This window comes from Babylonia areolata, chromosome 4, assembly GCF_041734735.1.
Source record: "Babylonia areolata isolate BAREFJ2019XMU chromosome 4, ASM4173473v1, whole genome shotgun sequence".
Taxonomy (NCBI): domain Eukaryota; kingdom Metazoa; phylum Mollusca; class Gastropoda; order Neogastropoda; family Buccinidae; genus Babylonia; species Babylonia areolata.
The window spans coordinates 18,893,736-18,905,897 of NC_134879.1; the positions used below are offsets into that span (position 1 = coordinate 18,893,736).

At 46.1% G+C, this 12,162-nt stretch overlaps 1 protein-coding gene across 1 annotated transcript; it reads right to left on the reverse strand.

Moving 5' to 3' along the window:
* Positions 1-296: 296 nt before the first annotated feature.
* LOC143281402 (chitotriosidase-1-like) lies at positions 297-9,093 on the reverse strand. Its single transcript, XM_076586610.1, has 9 exons — positions 9,056-9,093; positions 6,900-7,133; positions 6,069-6,321; positions 5,412-5,545; positions 4,523-4,625; positions 3,815-4,009; positions 3,324-3,434; positions 1,529-1,694; positions 297-310 (listed from the first exon to the last, which is right to left on the reverse strand). The coding sequence occupies exons 1-9, from the start codon at positions 9,091-9,093 to the stop codon at positions 297-299; spliced, it is 1,248 nt and encodes a 415-aa protein (XP_076442725.1).
* Between the last annotated feature and the right edge of the window lie 3,069 nt (positions 9,094-12,162).

Here is a 12,162-nt window from a genome sequence, read left to right on the forward strand (position 1 = left end):
GTGGGAAAGGATCTCTGATGCCAGGAACGTGGCGTCTAGCGTGTTGCTTAGCCTATTGTACTGAGTCTCTGTGGGCTTTTCCGGATATAACTGGACAAGGTACAATGTAAACATGGTCTTTGTGACTGAAATAACAGGAAACTGATCCCAGAGGAAGCTGATAGACGTGGCTGAACTGATGCACACCATGTGGAAAAAATCTTACGGAGAACCATTACCATAACAACGCTGACCACCCAAATTCGTCCTTCACTCCACCCTGCGTCCATGTCACCACCAGTCTTCATTCCTGGATCCTAGCTGTTCACGCCTGCACACAAAGACACATATGCATGTATCTTTTAATCAAACATAAAATAAAACATCTAAAGAAAATGAATATTTACACATAAGCATGCACCCACGAATGCGCGCGCACACACACACACACACACACACTGGTGGGTGTACACACACGTGAGAGCGCAAGAACGCACTCACAACGCATGCACACAAATTAATGCCATTCAGTCTCCTTGTTCGGAAAACTGTCTCTTTCTCCAGTTTCCTTTTAGTTTGTTTTCAGGTGGTTGTTTTTTGTGTGTTTTTTGGTGTGTTTTTTGTTTGTTTGTTTGTTTTGTTGTTGTTGTTGTTGTTGTTGTTGTTGTGTGTGTGTGTGTGTGTGTGTGTGTGTGTGTGTGTGTGTGTGTTGATTTTCGTTGGATTTTTGTTTAGTTTTGTTTGGAATTTTTGTCTGTTGTTTTTTGGAAAGAGAGAGAGAGAGAGAGTAAAAAGGGAGGGGATAGAGAGATTAAAACTACAAACAAAAAAGTGGAATCCTTACTCTCGTTGCAGTATGAAGCTATGAATCCTGGTACATTGGTTGCGTTCCGCGGCCCTGAGAGCAGCAGAATCAATAGATAAATCAATGGAATAAACAAAATAACCGGTCAGCAAACGTGTGAATGAATTAACGAGTAAATAAATAAATAGGTATACTGATTTAGCTACACACTACACCTCCAGTAAGTGCAGTTGTGTGCACAGACAGACACACTAGTTCACACACACACACACATACAAAGACACACACACACACACACACACACACACACACACACACACAGACTAACTATTATGTTCGCACACGCAAAAATACGTGCACACACTGACAGATAAACAGGACAGAGGATGCCAATGACAGTGTAGTGTAGTGTAGTGTAGTGTAGTGTAGTGTAGTGTAGAGTAGAGTAGAGTAGAGTAGAGTGGAGTGCAGTGGAGTGCAGTGCAGTGCAGCGCAGCGCAGTGCAGTGCACTGTAGTGTAGTGTAGTGTAGTGCAGTGCAGTGGAGTGGAGTGGAGTGGAGTGGAGTGGAGTGGAGTGGAGTGCAGTGCAGTGCAGTGCAGTGGAGTGCAGTGTAGTGTAGTGTAGTGTAGTGTAGAGTAGTGTAGTGCAGCGGAGTGCAGTGCAGTGCAGTGCAGTGCAGTGCAGTGCTGCGCAGAGGAGCGCAGTATAGGGGTGGGAAGGGGTGTGACATGCAGTGTCTTACCCTGGTCCCCCGGTGTGGCCAGCATGGTCCAGTTGGGACAGAGGACGGCGGTGGCAGCGGTCAGCAGAGGGAAGGACCCCTCGCCACACGTGTCACCGCTGAAGTCGTCCAGCGCCGGCGTCCACACCACCACGCCGCCATAGCCACGCGCCACCACGTATTCAGACTGCAGTGGTGCAGTGGGGTGGTGTGTAGTGGAGTGGGGCAGTGTGGAGTGGAGCGGGGTGGTTCTTGATGAAGTGTGATGGGGTGGAGTGGGGTGGGGTGGGGTGGTCTAGAGTGGGGTGGAGTAGAATGGAGTGAGGTGGGGTATTGGGGTGGGGTGGTGTGTAGTGGAGTGGGGCAGGGTGGAGTGGAGCGGGGTGGTTCTTGATGAAGTGTGATGGGGTGGAGTGGGGTGGGGTGGGGTGGTGTAGAGTGGGGTGGAGTAGAATGGAGTGAGGTGGGGTATTGGGGTGGGGTGGGGTGTAGTGGAGTGGGGCAGGGCGGAGTGGAGCGGGGTGGTTCTTGATGAAGTGTGATGGGGTGGAGTGGGGTGGGGTGGGGTGGTGTAGAGTGGGGTGGAGTAGAATGGAGTGAGGTGGGGTATTGGAGTGGGGTGGTGTGTAGTGGAGTGGGGTGGAGTTGTATATAGTGGAGTGAGGTGGTGGAGTGTAGTGGAGTGAGGCGGGGCATAGTGGAGTGGGGTGGTGTATAGTGGAGTGGGGTAGAGTGGAGTGGGGTGGTGTATAGTGGAGTGGGGCAGAGTGGAGTGGGGTGGTGTATAATGGAGAGAGGTAGAGAGGGGTGGGGTGGTGTATAGGGGTGGGGTGAAGTGGGGTGGGGTGGTGTATAATGGAGAGAGGTCGAGTGGAGTGGGGTGGTGTATAGCTGAGTTTGATGGGGTGGTGTGTAGGAGTGGGGTGGAGTGGGGTGGTGTATAGTGGAGAGGGGTGGTGTATAGCTGAGAGGGGTGGGGTGGTGTATAGGAGTGGGGTGGGGTGGTGTATAGGTGTGGTGGAGTGGGGTGGTGTATAGTGGAGAGGGGTGGTGTATAGCTGAGAGGGGTGGGGTGGTGTATAGGAGTGGGGTGGTGTATAGTGGAGAGGGGTGGTGTGGTGTATAGGAGTGGGTTGGAGTGGGGTGGTGTATAGTGGAGAGGGGTGGTGTATAGTTGAGAGGGGTGGGGTGGAGTGGGGTGGTGTATAGTGGAGAGAGGTGGAGACAGGTGGAGTGGAAGAAGGCTTCAAACGTTTATGCGCTTTCGTACTTACTTCCCGACAGTCTTCAACCTGACATTCACCTTATTTGATACTAAAACAAAATGCAGTTGGTTCCCTAGCCTCTCAGAGGTGATTAAGGAAGGAATGGAATCGAAACATGAATCTGAAACAACAGGGTTTTTTGTTGTTGTTGTTTTTGGAAAGGGATCACCCAGATTTTTTGCCCTTTTCTTATTAATTGTGAAATTCTGTATTATATCTCCTTTTTTTTTCAGTTAAAAAAATCACTCTGGAATCCTTAAAATGACCATTTAAATGAGTTCTTAAGCTTTGAGGGGCACCTTCTGTCTGCCTGTCTGTCTGTTCCACGTATGTCTGAACGTATGTACAAATGCATGTATGTTTTTTATATTCCCAGGCTTCCATGTACGTTTGCCGCGAGAATACAAGGCATGAAGAAAAGCAGACATTATGTAAGTGTACGTGTGCTGTCTAGCTGATGATTTTGCATACTGGTGTATGTCTTCACAAAAATGAATGTGTATTGATGTCATTGTTAATGAAACATGCGATAAGTGGCGAAAATACTTCACCTTTTCTCCAACACTGTCAACGTCGTCATAGCCAATCCACTGTCGGCCGTCCACAAGGTAGGGAACTCCCTGCTTCACGCTCCTTTTTCTCTCCCCTGTCCTCTTGCAGATCTGACGACATAAACATAACATTTGTAAGTATTAGATACAAAACAAGGAAAAACAATAACCACCACAACAACAGTTCGAACACTGTGCGCCAGTAAGAGTGTATTTTTCTTCACGAACTGTTTGCAACAAATGGTAATGCAGTGCACCCTCCCCAAAATAACGGTAATCCCCATTTCGGCCACGAAGTGGGTGTCAGTCGACGTTCAACAACCCGAATGTAACTAAAGTAACTGACCCTTCCCCCCACCCCTCCACCTCACCTGTAGATATCTTCCCTACCCCAACCCCCCACATACACATCTCCACCATTCCCCACCCCGGTACCCAACCCCCCCCCCCCCCCTTCTTCCACGAAGGTGTACACCCAACTGAGCACTGACCTGATAATAAGCCAAGACTCCTCCCTCCTCGTAAGTCCCCTCCTCCACTCCGTCGCTGCTGCCCACGGTGGGCGCTCCCAGTGAGGAATTGGACGGGTCCAGCAAGGTGAAGTTCTGGCCGTAAGTAGCGACGCCCAGGAGCACCTTGCGCCTGGGAACACCTCTCACCGTGCAGTAGTACTCGGCTGCCCAGTTCTGGCGATGGGGAGGGAGGGCAGCATCAGAAGTAAAAGGAAAGGACGATTCTGAAGGGTTTTAGCGTTGAGTGGGAGGTTTTGGGTGTGTTTTTTTTGGTTTGTTTTTGTTTGTGTGTTTGTTTATTTATTATTCGTCGTTGTTGTTCTTCTTATTGTTGTGTATTTTGTTGTTGATGTTATTATTGTTTTGCGTCTGTTTTATTGTTGTTTGTGTGTGTGGGGGGGGGGGTTATTGGTGCGAAATGTGTGAGAAAATTTTAGGTGAAAGATTATTTTGTAATGTGATGGATATACAGATATACAAAACACGAGAGAGAAAGACTGACAGACAGAGAGGGAGAGAGACAGAGACTGAAAAAGACAAAGAAAGAGACACACACAGAGAGGGGTAGAGACGGAAAGAGACAGACTGACAGAGACAGACAGAGGGAGAGAGACAGAGACAGCATCACAGTAAGACAAACACTGCCGGCGAAAGAGTCAGACGCCGAGACGAGACAAAGAACCTCACAATGCTGTGGTTGTCAGGGGAGTACAGGGGTGACCCGTGACCTGTCACGTTGTTCCACGGCCCGTGCAGGTCGAAGGTCATGATGGACATGTAGTCCACTAACCTGCCCATCACGTCACACACGTCTTTGTGGTGAATAGTGGCGTGGTGCAGTGTGGTGTCGTGCAGTGTGGTGTGGTGAACATTGGCGTGGTGCAGTGTGGTGTCGTGCAGTGTGGTCGTGGTGTATAGTGGAGAGGGGTGGGGTGGAGTTGGGTGGTGTACAGTGGAGTGGGATAGTGTACAGTAGAGTGGGGTGGTGTATTGTGGAGAGGGGTAGAGTGCAGTGCGAAGCGGTGTGGTGTGGTGTGGGGTGGTGTGGTGTGGTGCAGTGTGGTGTTCTGCAGTGCAGTGTGGTGTGGTGTGATGTGGTGCAGTGTGGTGTGGTGTGGTGCTGTGTTGTGCAGTGTGGTATGGTGTGGTGCGGTGTGGTGCTGTGTGGTATGGTGCGGTGTGGTGCAGTGTGGTGTGGTCTGGTGTGGTATGGTGTGGTGTTGTGCAGTGTGGTATGGTGTGGTGCAGTGTGGTGTGGTGTGGTATGGTGTGGTGTGGTTTGATGTGGTGCAATGTGGTGTTCTGTTGTGCAGTGTGGTGTGGTGTGGTATCGTCAAACCAAATTCTTACCAGGACATGATTCTTTTGGTTCTTGTTCCTGTTCTTTTCTTGTTGTTGTTCTTGTGGACTTGGCACTTTTACATCTAACATTACCAGAGGATCATCACCAGTCTCTGCTTCACAAGAAAACAATTGCCCACCCCTTTCTCGCCAGACATTAGAAATATCTGAGCCATTTTCACCAGACGACAGTGGACCACAGAAGCAGTGTGATGGACGACTGACACTCACTCACCCGTGAATTTTCTCAACCTCATAGGCGTTCTCGATCCTCTGCTGGGGTCCCGGGGCAACGGCGGCGGTCAGCAGCAGTGGCGAGTCGGCGGGCCGAGTGAGAGCGTTGTATTTGTGGAAGGTCTTTCTCAGTTGCTGCACAGTTAACAGAGTGGACAGGGGTCCAGATGTGGTAAATAAAGAGAGAGAGAGAGACAGAGACAGAGACAGAGGGAGAGACAGAGACAGAGAGGGATTCTCCTTTCTTTCCTTTTTTTTAATGGTTTATATTGTATTGTATTGTATTGTATTACTCTTTCACAACAGATTTTTTATTATTACATTTTTTTTCTGTCTGCAAGTGTATTCATTTGTTTTTCCCATCAAACGAATTTTCTTCAGAATTTTGCCAGGAACAACCCTGTTGCTGCCGTGAGTTCTTTTACGTGCGCTAAGTGCTTGCTGTACACGGGACCTCTCTTTATCGCCTCATCCGAATGACTAGCGTTCAGACCACCACTCATGGTCTAGTGGAGAGGGAGAAAATACTGGCGGGTGTGGGATTCGAACCAGTGCGCTCAGATTCTCTGGTTTCTTAGGAGGCCTTGTTACCTCCAGGTCACCACTCCACCTGTCGAGCCAAACGAACAGTCTGACTCTAGGGAAACAACATCCATACCTGCAGAAGCAAGGTGAACCTCTCCCGGTCCTCAGGAGGGCTGTCCCCATACCCGGGGTACTCCCAGTGCAGGTCCAGCCCATCAAAGCCGTGGTCCTCCAGGAACTGGACACAGCTGTCAACAAACTCCTGACGGCTGTCTGGCGTGCTGACCATGCGCGTAAAGGGGCCGGACCCCAAGGTCCTCCCACCCACAGTGATCAGCGTCTTCAGATCTTTGTAGGTTTGCTTCAGCTGGTTGATTCGGTAATATCTGTGGCATGAAAATGTATGGACAGGTTCCTTTTCTTCTTCTTTTTTTTTTTTAAAGAGTGGGTGGGTGCGCTTGTCAGTGTATATTTAATTTCATGTGCATATCACGCTTGACTGGGGAACACGTCTATCTCTTGTCTGTCTCCCTCCCTCCATCCCACCCCCTCTTTCTCTATCTCCCTCCCTGCCTTCTCAGCCCCACTCAATTTCTCCCTAATCATCCCATTCATATCGCACCCCCTGAAAAGTCTTCCTCTGTTCTATCTTAATTTTAATTTGATATGGATACTTTGATATAGATACCAAGCTCTAAGCGCTTTACAAACACGAGGTCATTTACACAACAGGCTGCCTTCCTGGGTAAAGCCGACTGACGGCTGCCATTGGGCGCTCATCATTCGTTTCCTGTGTCATTCAATCAGATACCAGGCACGCACACATACACACACACACACAGACATGTAACTTTTTTTTTTACGTGTATGACAGTTTTGTTTATTCATCCCGCCATGTAGGCGGCCATACTCCGTTTTCTTCCTCACACACCCTTGATACTCACCACCACACAACTCTACTCACATGCCCTGGCTGGGGTGGGAACAACTGACGTCGTTGGATTGGAGCGGGGTAAGACGGTTGGCCTCGGAGATACCGGCGTAAGCATAGTGGATGTGGGTGCAGAGGGAGGTGTTGAGGTACTCGCGCAGAAACCTGGTAACAGTCTCACTGTCGCCGCTGTTGTCGTCGTCCTCCACTGCACGGTATTGATGGGCCCAGCTGGGGTAGTAGCACACACGGTGCAGACACCCGCTGCTGTTGACACCCGCCCGGGCTTTCGATCACCACGAATATGGAACAAAGAGTCGGGGTGGATATAAACAAGTTGGTGTTTGGGGCGGGTGGGTGGCTGGTGCATTCAGTCAGAATAAAACACACAAGAAACCAGTACGCACAAGAAACAAGCAGTTCGATCACTCTACTTCCATGCTATGGACGAGTTCTTCTCAAGGGGAGAACTCGGAGTAATGCTAGTGAAACTGTACTGATGATGGGATATCAGTATCAGTATCAGTAGCTCAAGGAGGCGTCACTGCGTTCGGACAAATCCATATACGCTGCATCACATCTGCCAAGCAGATGCCTGACCAGCAGCGTAACCCAACGCGCTTAGTCAGGCCTTGACTTACATAAATCTAAAATAAAACAAAACAAACAAACCGCGACTCAAATGCCCAAATCTCTTTCCTCTTCTGCCCACCCCCCTTCCTCTCTCTCTCTCTTCTCCGGCTGTCTGACTGTCTTAATTCTTTCTCCCCTGTCTCTACATAAAAAATGCTGATCAATCAAAGGAGCTGTCCCCTTTGTGTTAGGAATCAAATGAAGACGAAGTTGATTTTGTTTTGTAGTGTCCTGTTTTGCATGATTTCGCATAAAACATATTCGAAAGAAATATAATGAATGATGTCCACACTTATTTGAATTCCGTTGGGTTTTTTGGTGGCATTACCTGATGATGGCATTATACATAATCTTGAATTACACACACACACACACACACACACACACACACACACACACACAGAGAGACAGAGAGAGAGAGACAGAGACACAGAGAGAGACAGAGACACAGAGAGAGACAGAGAGAGATATTTTAAGTTAAGAAAAACGATACTGTCTTAATTTCTGTAGTTCAGTTTTTAAATCGTTGAATGTTCAACGGTACTTATGGTGACGTCTGTATATTAATTTGTTATCACCGTTCATTCATATGGGGCTATGAATCATCTGTCTCAGTCTCCCCTTTCTCCACACAGGCCTCTGTGTATGTGAAGTAAAAGATGAACACGCAACAAAGCAGTGATATTATTCACCTACCATTTGCGATTTTTTCCAGACCTGAAATCACAAAACAGAATTCGGACGATTCGTTATCGTCATAATTTCTTTTCACTGCTGTCATCATCGTCGGTCAGTCATTGTCATCGTTACTTTCACCGTCGTCATTGTTGTCATAACCATTCATCGTCATCTTCACAGCATCTCTGTCTCTGTGATAGGCATTATCAAAGTTGTTGACATCGTCATTATAAATATCTATCATTTATACTCAAGGGTCATATCATCTTTACCGTTGTCAACACTAAACATTTCATTTGTTGTCAAATGTTTGGAGTAGACAACGTCTTTAATGGCAAAATAGTTGCCGCTGACAAAATGCCGTTTAAACTTTACGCTGATCATCATGCTGTCACCCTTTTATAAACCAGAACTGACCACAATGTACATGCATCATACCATTCTAAGGACTCATATGTAAAAACACGTAAAGTCATCAGACATTTATATTTGCGCAGCTACTCACAGAGGTTTTTCATCACAGCACCAGCAATCCCGAAGCTTTTTTTTTCACGACATGATAATAAAATAGCTACAGTAAATGGGTGAACAGACAAAACCCCAACTGACAAAATACCAGTGGACAAATTCCAATGGACAAAAACCCCAACCCATTAAATGAATAGTGTATAAAACCCCAGTCACGGATATAAGATAATTATAGAATGAAACACAAAATTGATTTTTTTTTTTTTTTTTTTTTTAGTGAACGAAACACCATTCACATATATTAGAACAAGTAATTTGAAAAAAAATATGAGTTTATTTGGATCTAATACATAAACCAAATGCCTTCAGGAATTTCTCCACATTCTTTTAAATCCTGAACACAGGTTCACAAGACGTTCTTCAAAGGTTTTTCTGTGCTCTGCGGCATCGTTTACGAGGTTGGTTCCTCAATCTGGTCCTGGAGCATTGCGGTGGTAACTAGTGCCTCATCCTGTCTCAGTCACAGTCCGGATACCTGGGTGGTGACGACCAATGTGCATATAGAATGGTTTATTCCGCACTTCACATACGTTGTTGATGCGGTCGCCTCCATTGATGGTACTCTCAAAGATATTGCATACTGTAGGAGGAAAGGTTGGAACATGGTGATGCTGGTGAACAGGGTCATCAGGGTTTGCAGGTGGTGTTTGACACGGCAGGAGGCTCCGGAAACTTGAATGTTTAATGCGTAACTGCATGCGTTTTGTGTATAGATGTATGTGTGAATGTGTATGCATTTGAGTGCGTGTTTATATGCGCTAGCACTCGTGACAAAGAGAGAGAGAGACAGAAAGAGAGAAAGAGAGAGAGTTTATGTTTGTGAGTATGTGCAAGTCAAAAGACTCGACCAGACACGGGAAGAAAGATGATACGATCTTAGTTAGCAGCATATGACGAGATTTAACTCACCCCCCAATTCACACGACACACATGCACCCCGTTAACCCTTTCACCGCCAGTCAGTTTAGAGTGCAAATTAACCTTGTGCAGGAACCACAGAAAATATGGTGTCTAAGAATAGCTGGGGATTCCCCTGTGATGTGTAGAAAAAATGGCCAATCCTACCACTGAAAATTAAGAGCATTAGGTTAATGCACAAAAGGCCCATCATCTGGTTGCATTTCAATGACATGGGTGCTTTACCTAGCTGGTGCCGAAATGCGACCATGGCGGTGAAAGGATTAAAGACCTGTTCAATTATCCAAAGGCTGCTACGCACGGTTTGCTGATAGTAACCACGTCTTCACATTTTTCTTCGTCTCCCTTTTTTTCTGTCCCTATGTCAGTATCGTGATAAATAAAAAGCACCCACCCACTCCTACATAACGTTGACGGTAAAGGATATATACCTACCACTTTCCGATGTTCGTGTTTCACAATTTGAAGATTGAACGCGGTGATCTCTTCTTTTTTACTCTTCTTTAAATTGATCCAAAAAAAAGTCTCCCTTCAAACAAGAAACAAACCTGCAGAGGTCTGCACCTTTTTTTTTTATCACTCAGACTGTTACTTCAAGCGATTCGGTAAAATTAATGTTCATTATCTTTTTGGTCAGTTATTGCGTTCCAGCAGAATCGAAGCAGACGACAGTTAAGGGTGGTAACTCGGGCGAGCTTATGTGAATGATCAGTGATCCATGGTAAATTTTTTTAGTAGAATGGGTTTTTTTCATACTTCTCCCACTCTATTTATTCATTTATGTGTTGGTGTACTTATTTAGTTATTCTATCGGTATTGAATATTAATTGACAAGTGTAAAGAAGTTACAAGCTTACAGTAACAACTGAATTAAGATCAACCAGTACAGCGTGTGTGTGTGTGTGTGTGTGTGTGTGTGTACCGGCTTTGCGTGTGATTTGCATGTGGCACATGGAATCGATGAATAAAGGCGGCTTAGGGCCTACATTTTAAGACCTATAATTCAAGCACTATCATTATATATATATATATATAGAGAGAGAGAGAGAGAGAGAGAGAGAAGAAAAGAAAAGACAAATTCTTTATTATCGAGGATAATAGATAAGCACTGGCGCGCTTTTTTCCATCCAGTCCCCGCCCTGAAACGGGGTCTACACTACACAAAACTACATTATAAATGCCATTGCATGCACTACACAATGCTACTTAAAGTCATAGAATGCGAATACTATAATACATAAAGGCATAAGTATGGTAAAAATAACACACACACACACACACACACACACACACACACACACACACACACACAGAGAGAGAGAGAGAGAGAGAGAGAGAGAGAGGCACAAGCATGATATTAATAATCGACATTAAAAAGACCACAAAAAAAAACCCAACAAAAACAAAACACACATACACACACACACTCTCTCTCTCTCTCTCTCCCTCTCTCTCTCAAGCACGCGCGCGCACGCACACGCACACACACTGGGGGAGAGGGGTGTTCATTGCCAAAGGAAGCATAATTCAACATATGAAAGAGTATGAGAATGTAAATGTCACAGGTGAACGAGACAGACAGACAGACAGAGGGAGGGAGAGGGATACTCAGAGAGAGAGAGAGAATTCAGGTTCTAAAAGGCAGAATCTCTGCTCATAACTAAAGCAACATTTCAATAATTACAATGGTCTTTGAAGACTCCGAGGTAAGTAAAACTGGCCATTATAATGGCTACGTCGACTATGACAGACACGGTCACTACGATGATCACTTGCGTTCTCCACCTCAAGTCCAATATCCTGCCGATCATCTTGTCAAGGACATCCATGAAAGCCCTTTCTATTTTTATTATCGCCTTTCAGTCGGCCAACTGACAGTCGCGTGAACCTGCAACAGACAGCCACACGCAGTGTTGATCACTTCTATCGTGTTGTATGGTCCAGTTAATTCCCTTTGCGCTGTTGGTGCTTCAGATCAATTCTTATCAAATCGAATCCAACTAACATCATTTACCTTATCACTGTATCACTTTTATCGGAACAGAGACACAGAGAGAGAGAGAGACTTAAACTGACACTGACACTGACATAGTTTTTGTCTGTTCAGCCTTAAAGCCCTCTAGACAAGGAGGGAATGGCAATTTCAACGACGATTATTAACAAATCTAAAACCATCTTAAATCATATATCTAAATCACAGTAGCACGCACACACACACACACACACACACACAGGGCGTGCTATGTTTGATTCCTTAAAAAGATTCCTGAGTGCGAGAGACAGACAGACAGACAAACAGAGACAGAGAGTCAGACACAAAGAAAGTTGGACGTGGGGGTAGTATGACAAGTGACAAGCAGAATTAGAAATCGGGCGTTCCACAACCCCCTGCTGACTGAATGACAGCCGTATCACTCATCGCAGGCTACTGCATACAGCGTTTCTGAGTTTCTCGCCTATCCTTCGATACTATGTCTAATTCAGTCCTCGATGTTTCTAATTTCCTTTAGTTGCAAAAACAACTAACCGCTCGATCAGT

Bases quoted from the DNA above. Each gene is read 5' to 3' on its own strand.
- LOC143281402 (XM_076586610.1), bottom strand. From the start codon at position 9,093: ATGCCGCAGAGCACAGAAAAACCTTTGAAGAACGTCTT. The intron at 7,134-9,055 runs GTGAACCTGTGT...GGGTGTCAACAG, and splicing joins AAACCTTTGAAGAACGTCTT to CAGCGGGTGTCTGCACCGTG. The intron at 3,435-3,814 runs GTCAGTGCTCAG...TTATGTCGTCAG, and splicing joins GAGTCTTGGCTTATTATCAG to ATCTGCAAGAGGACAGGGGA.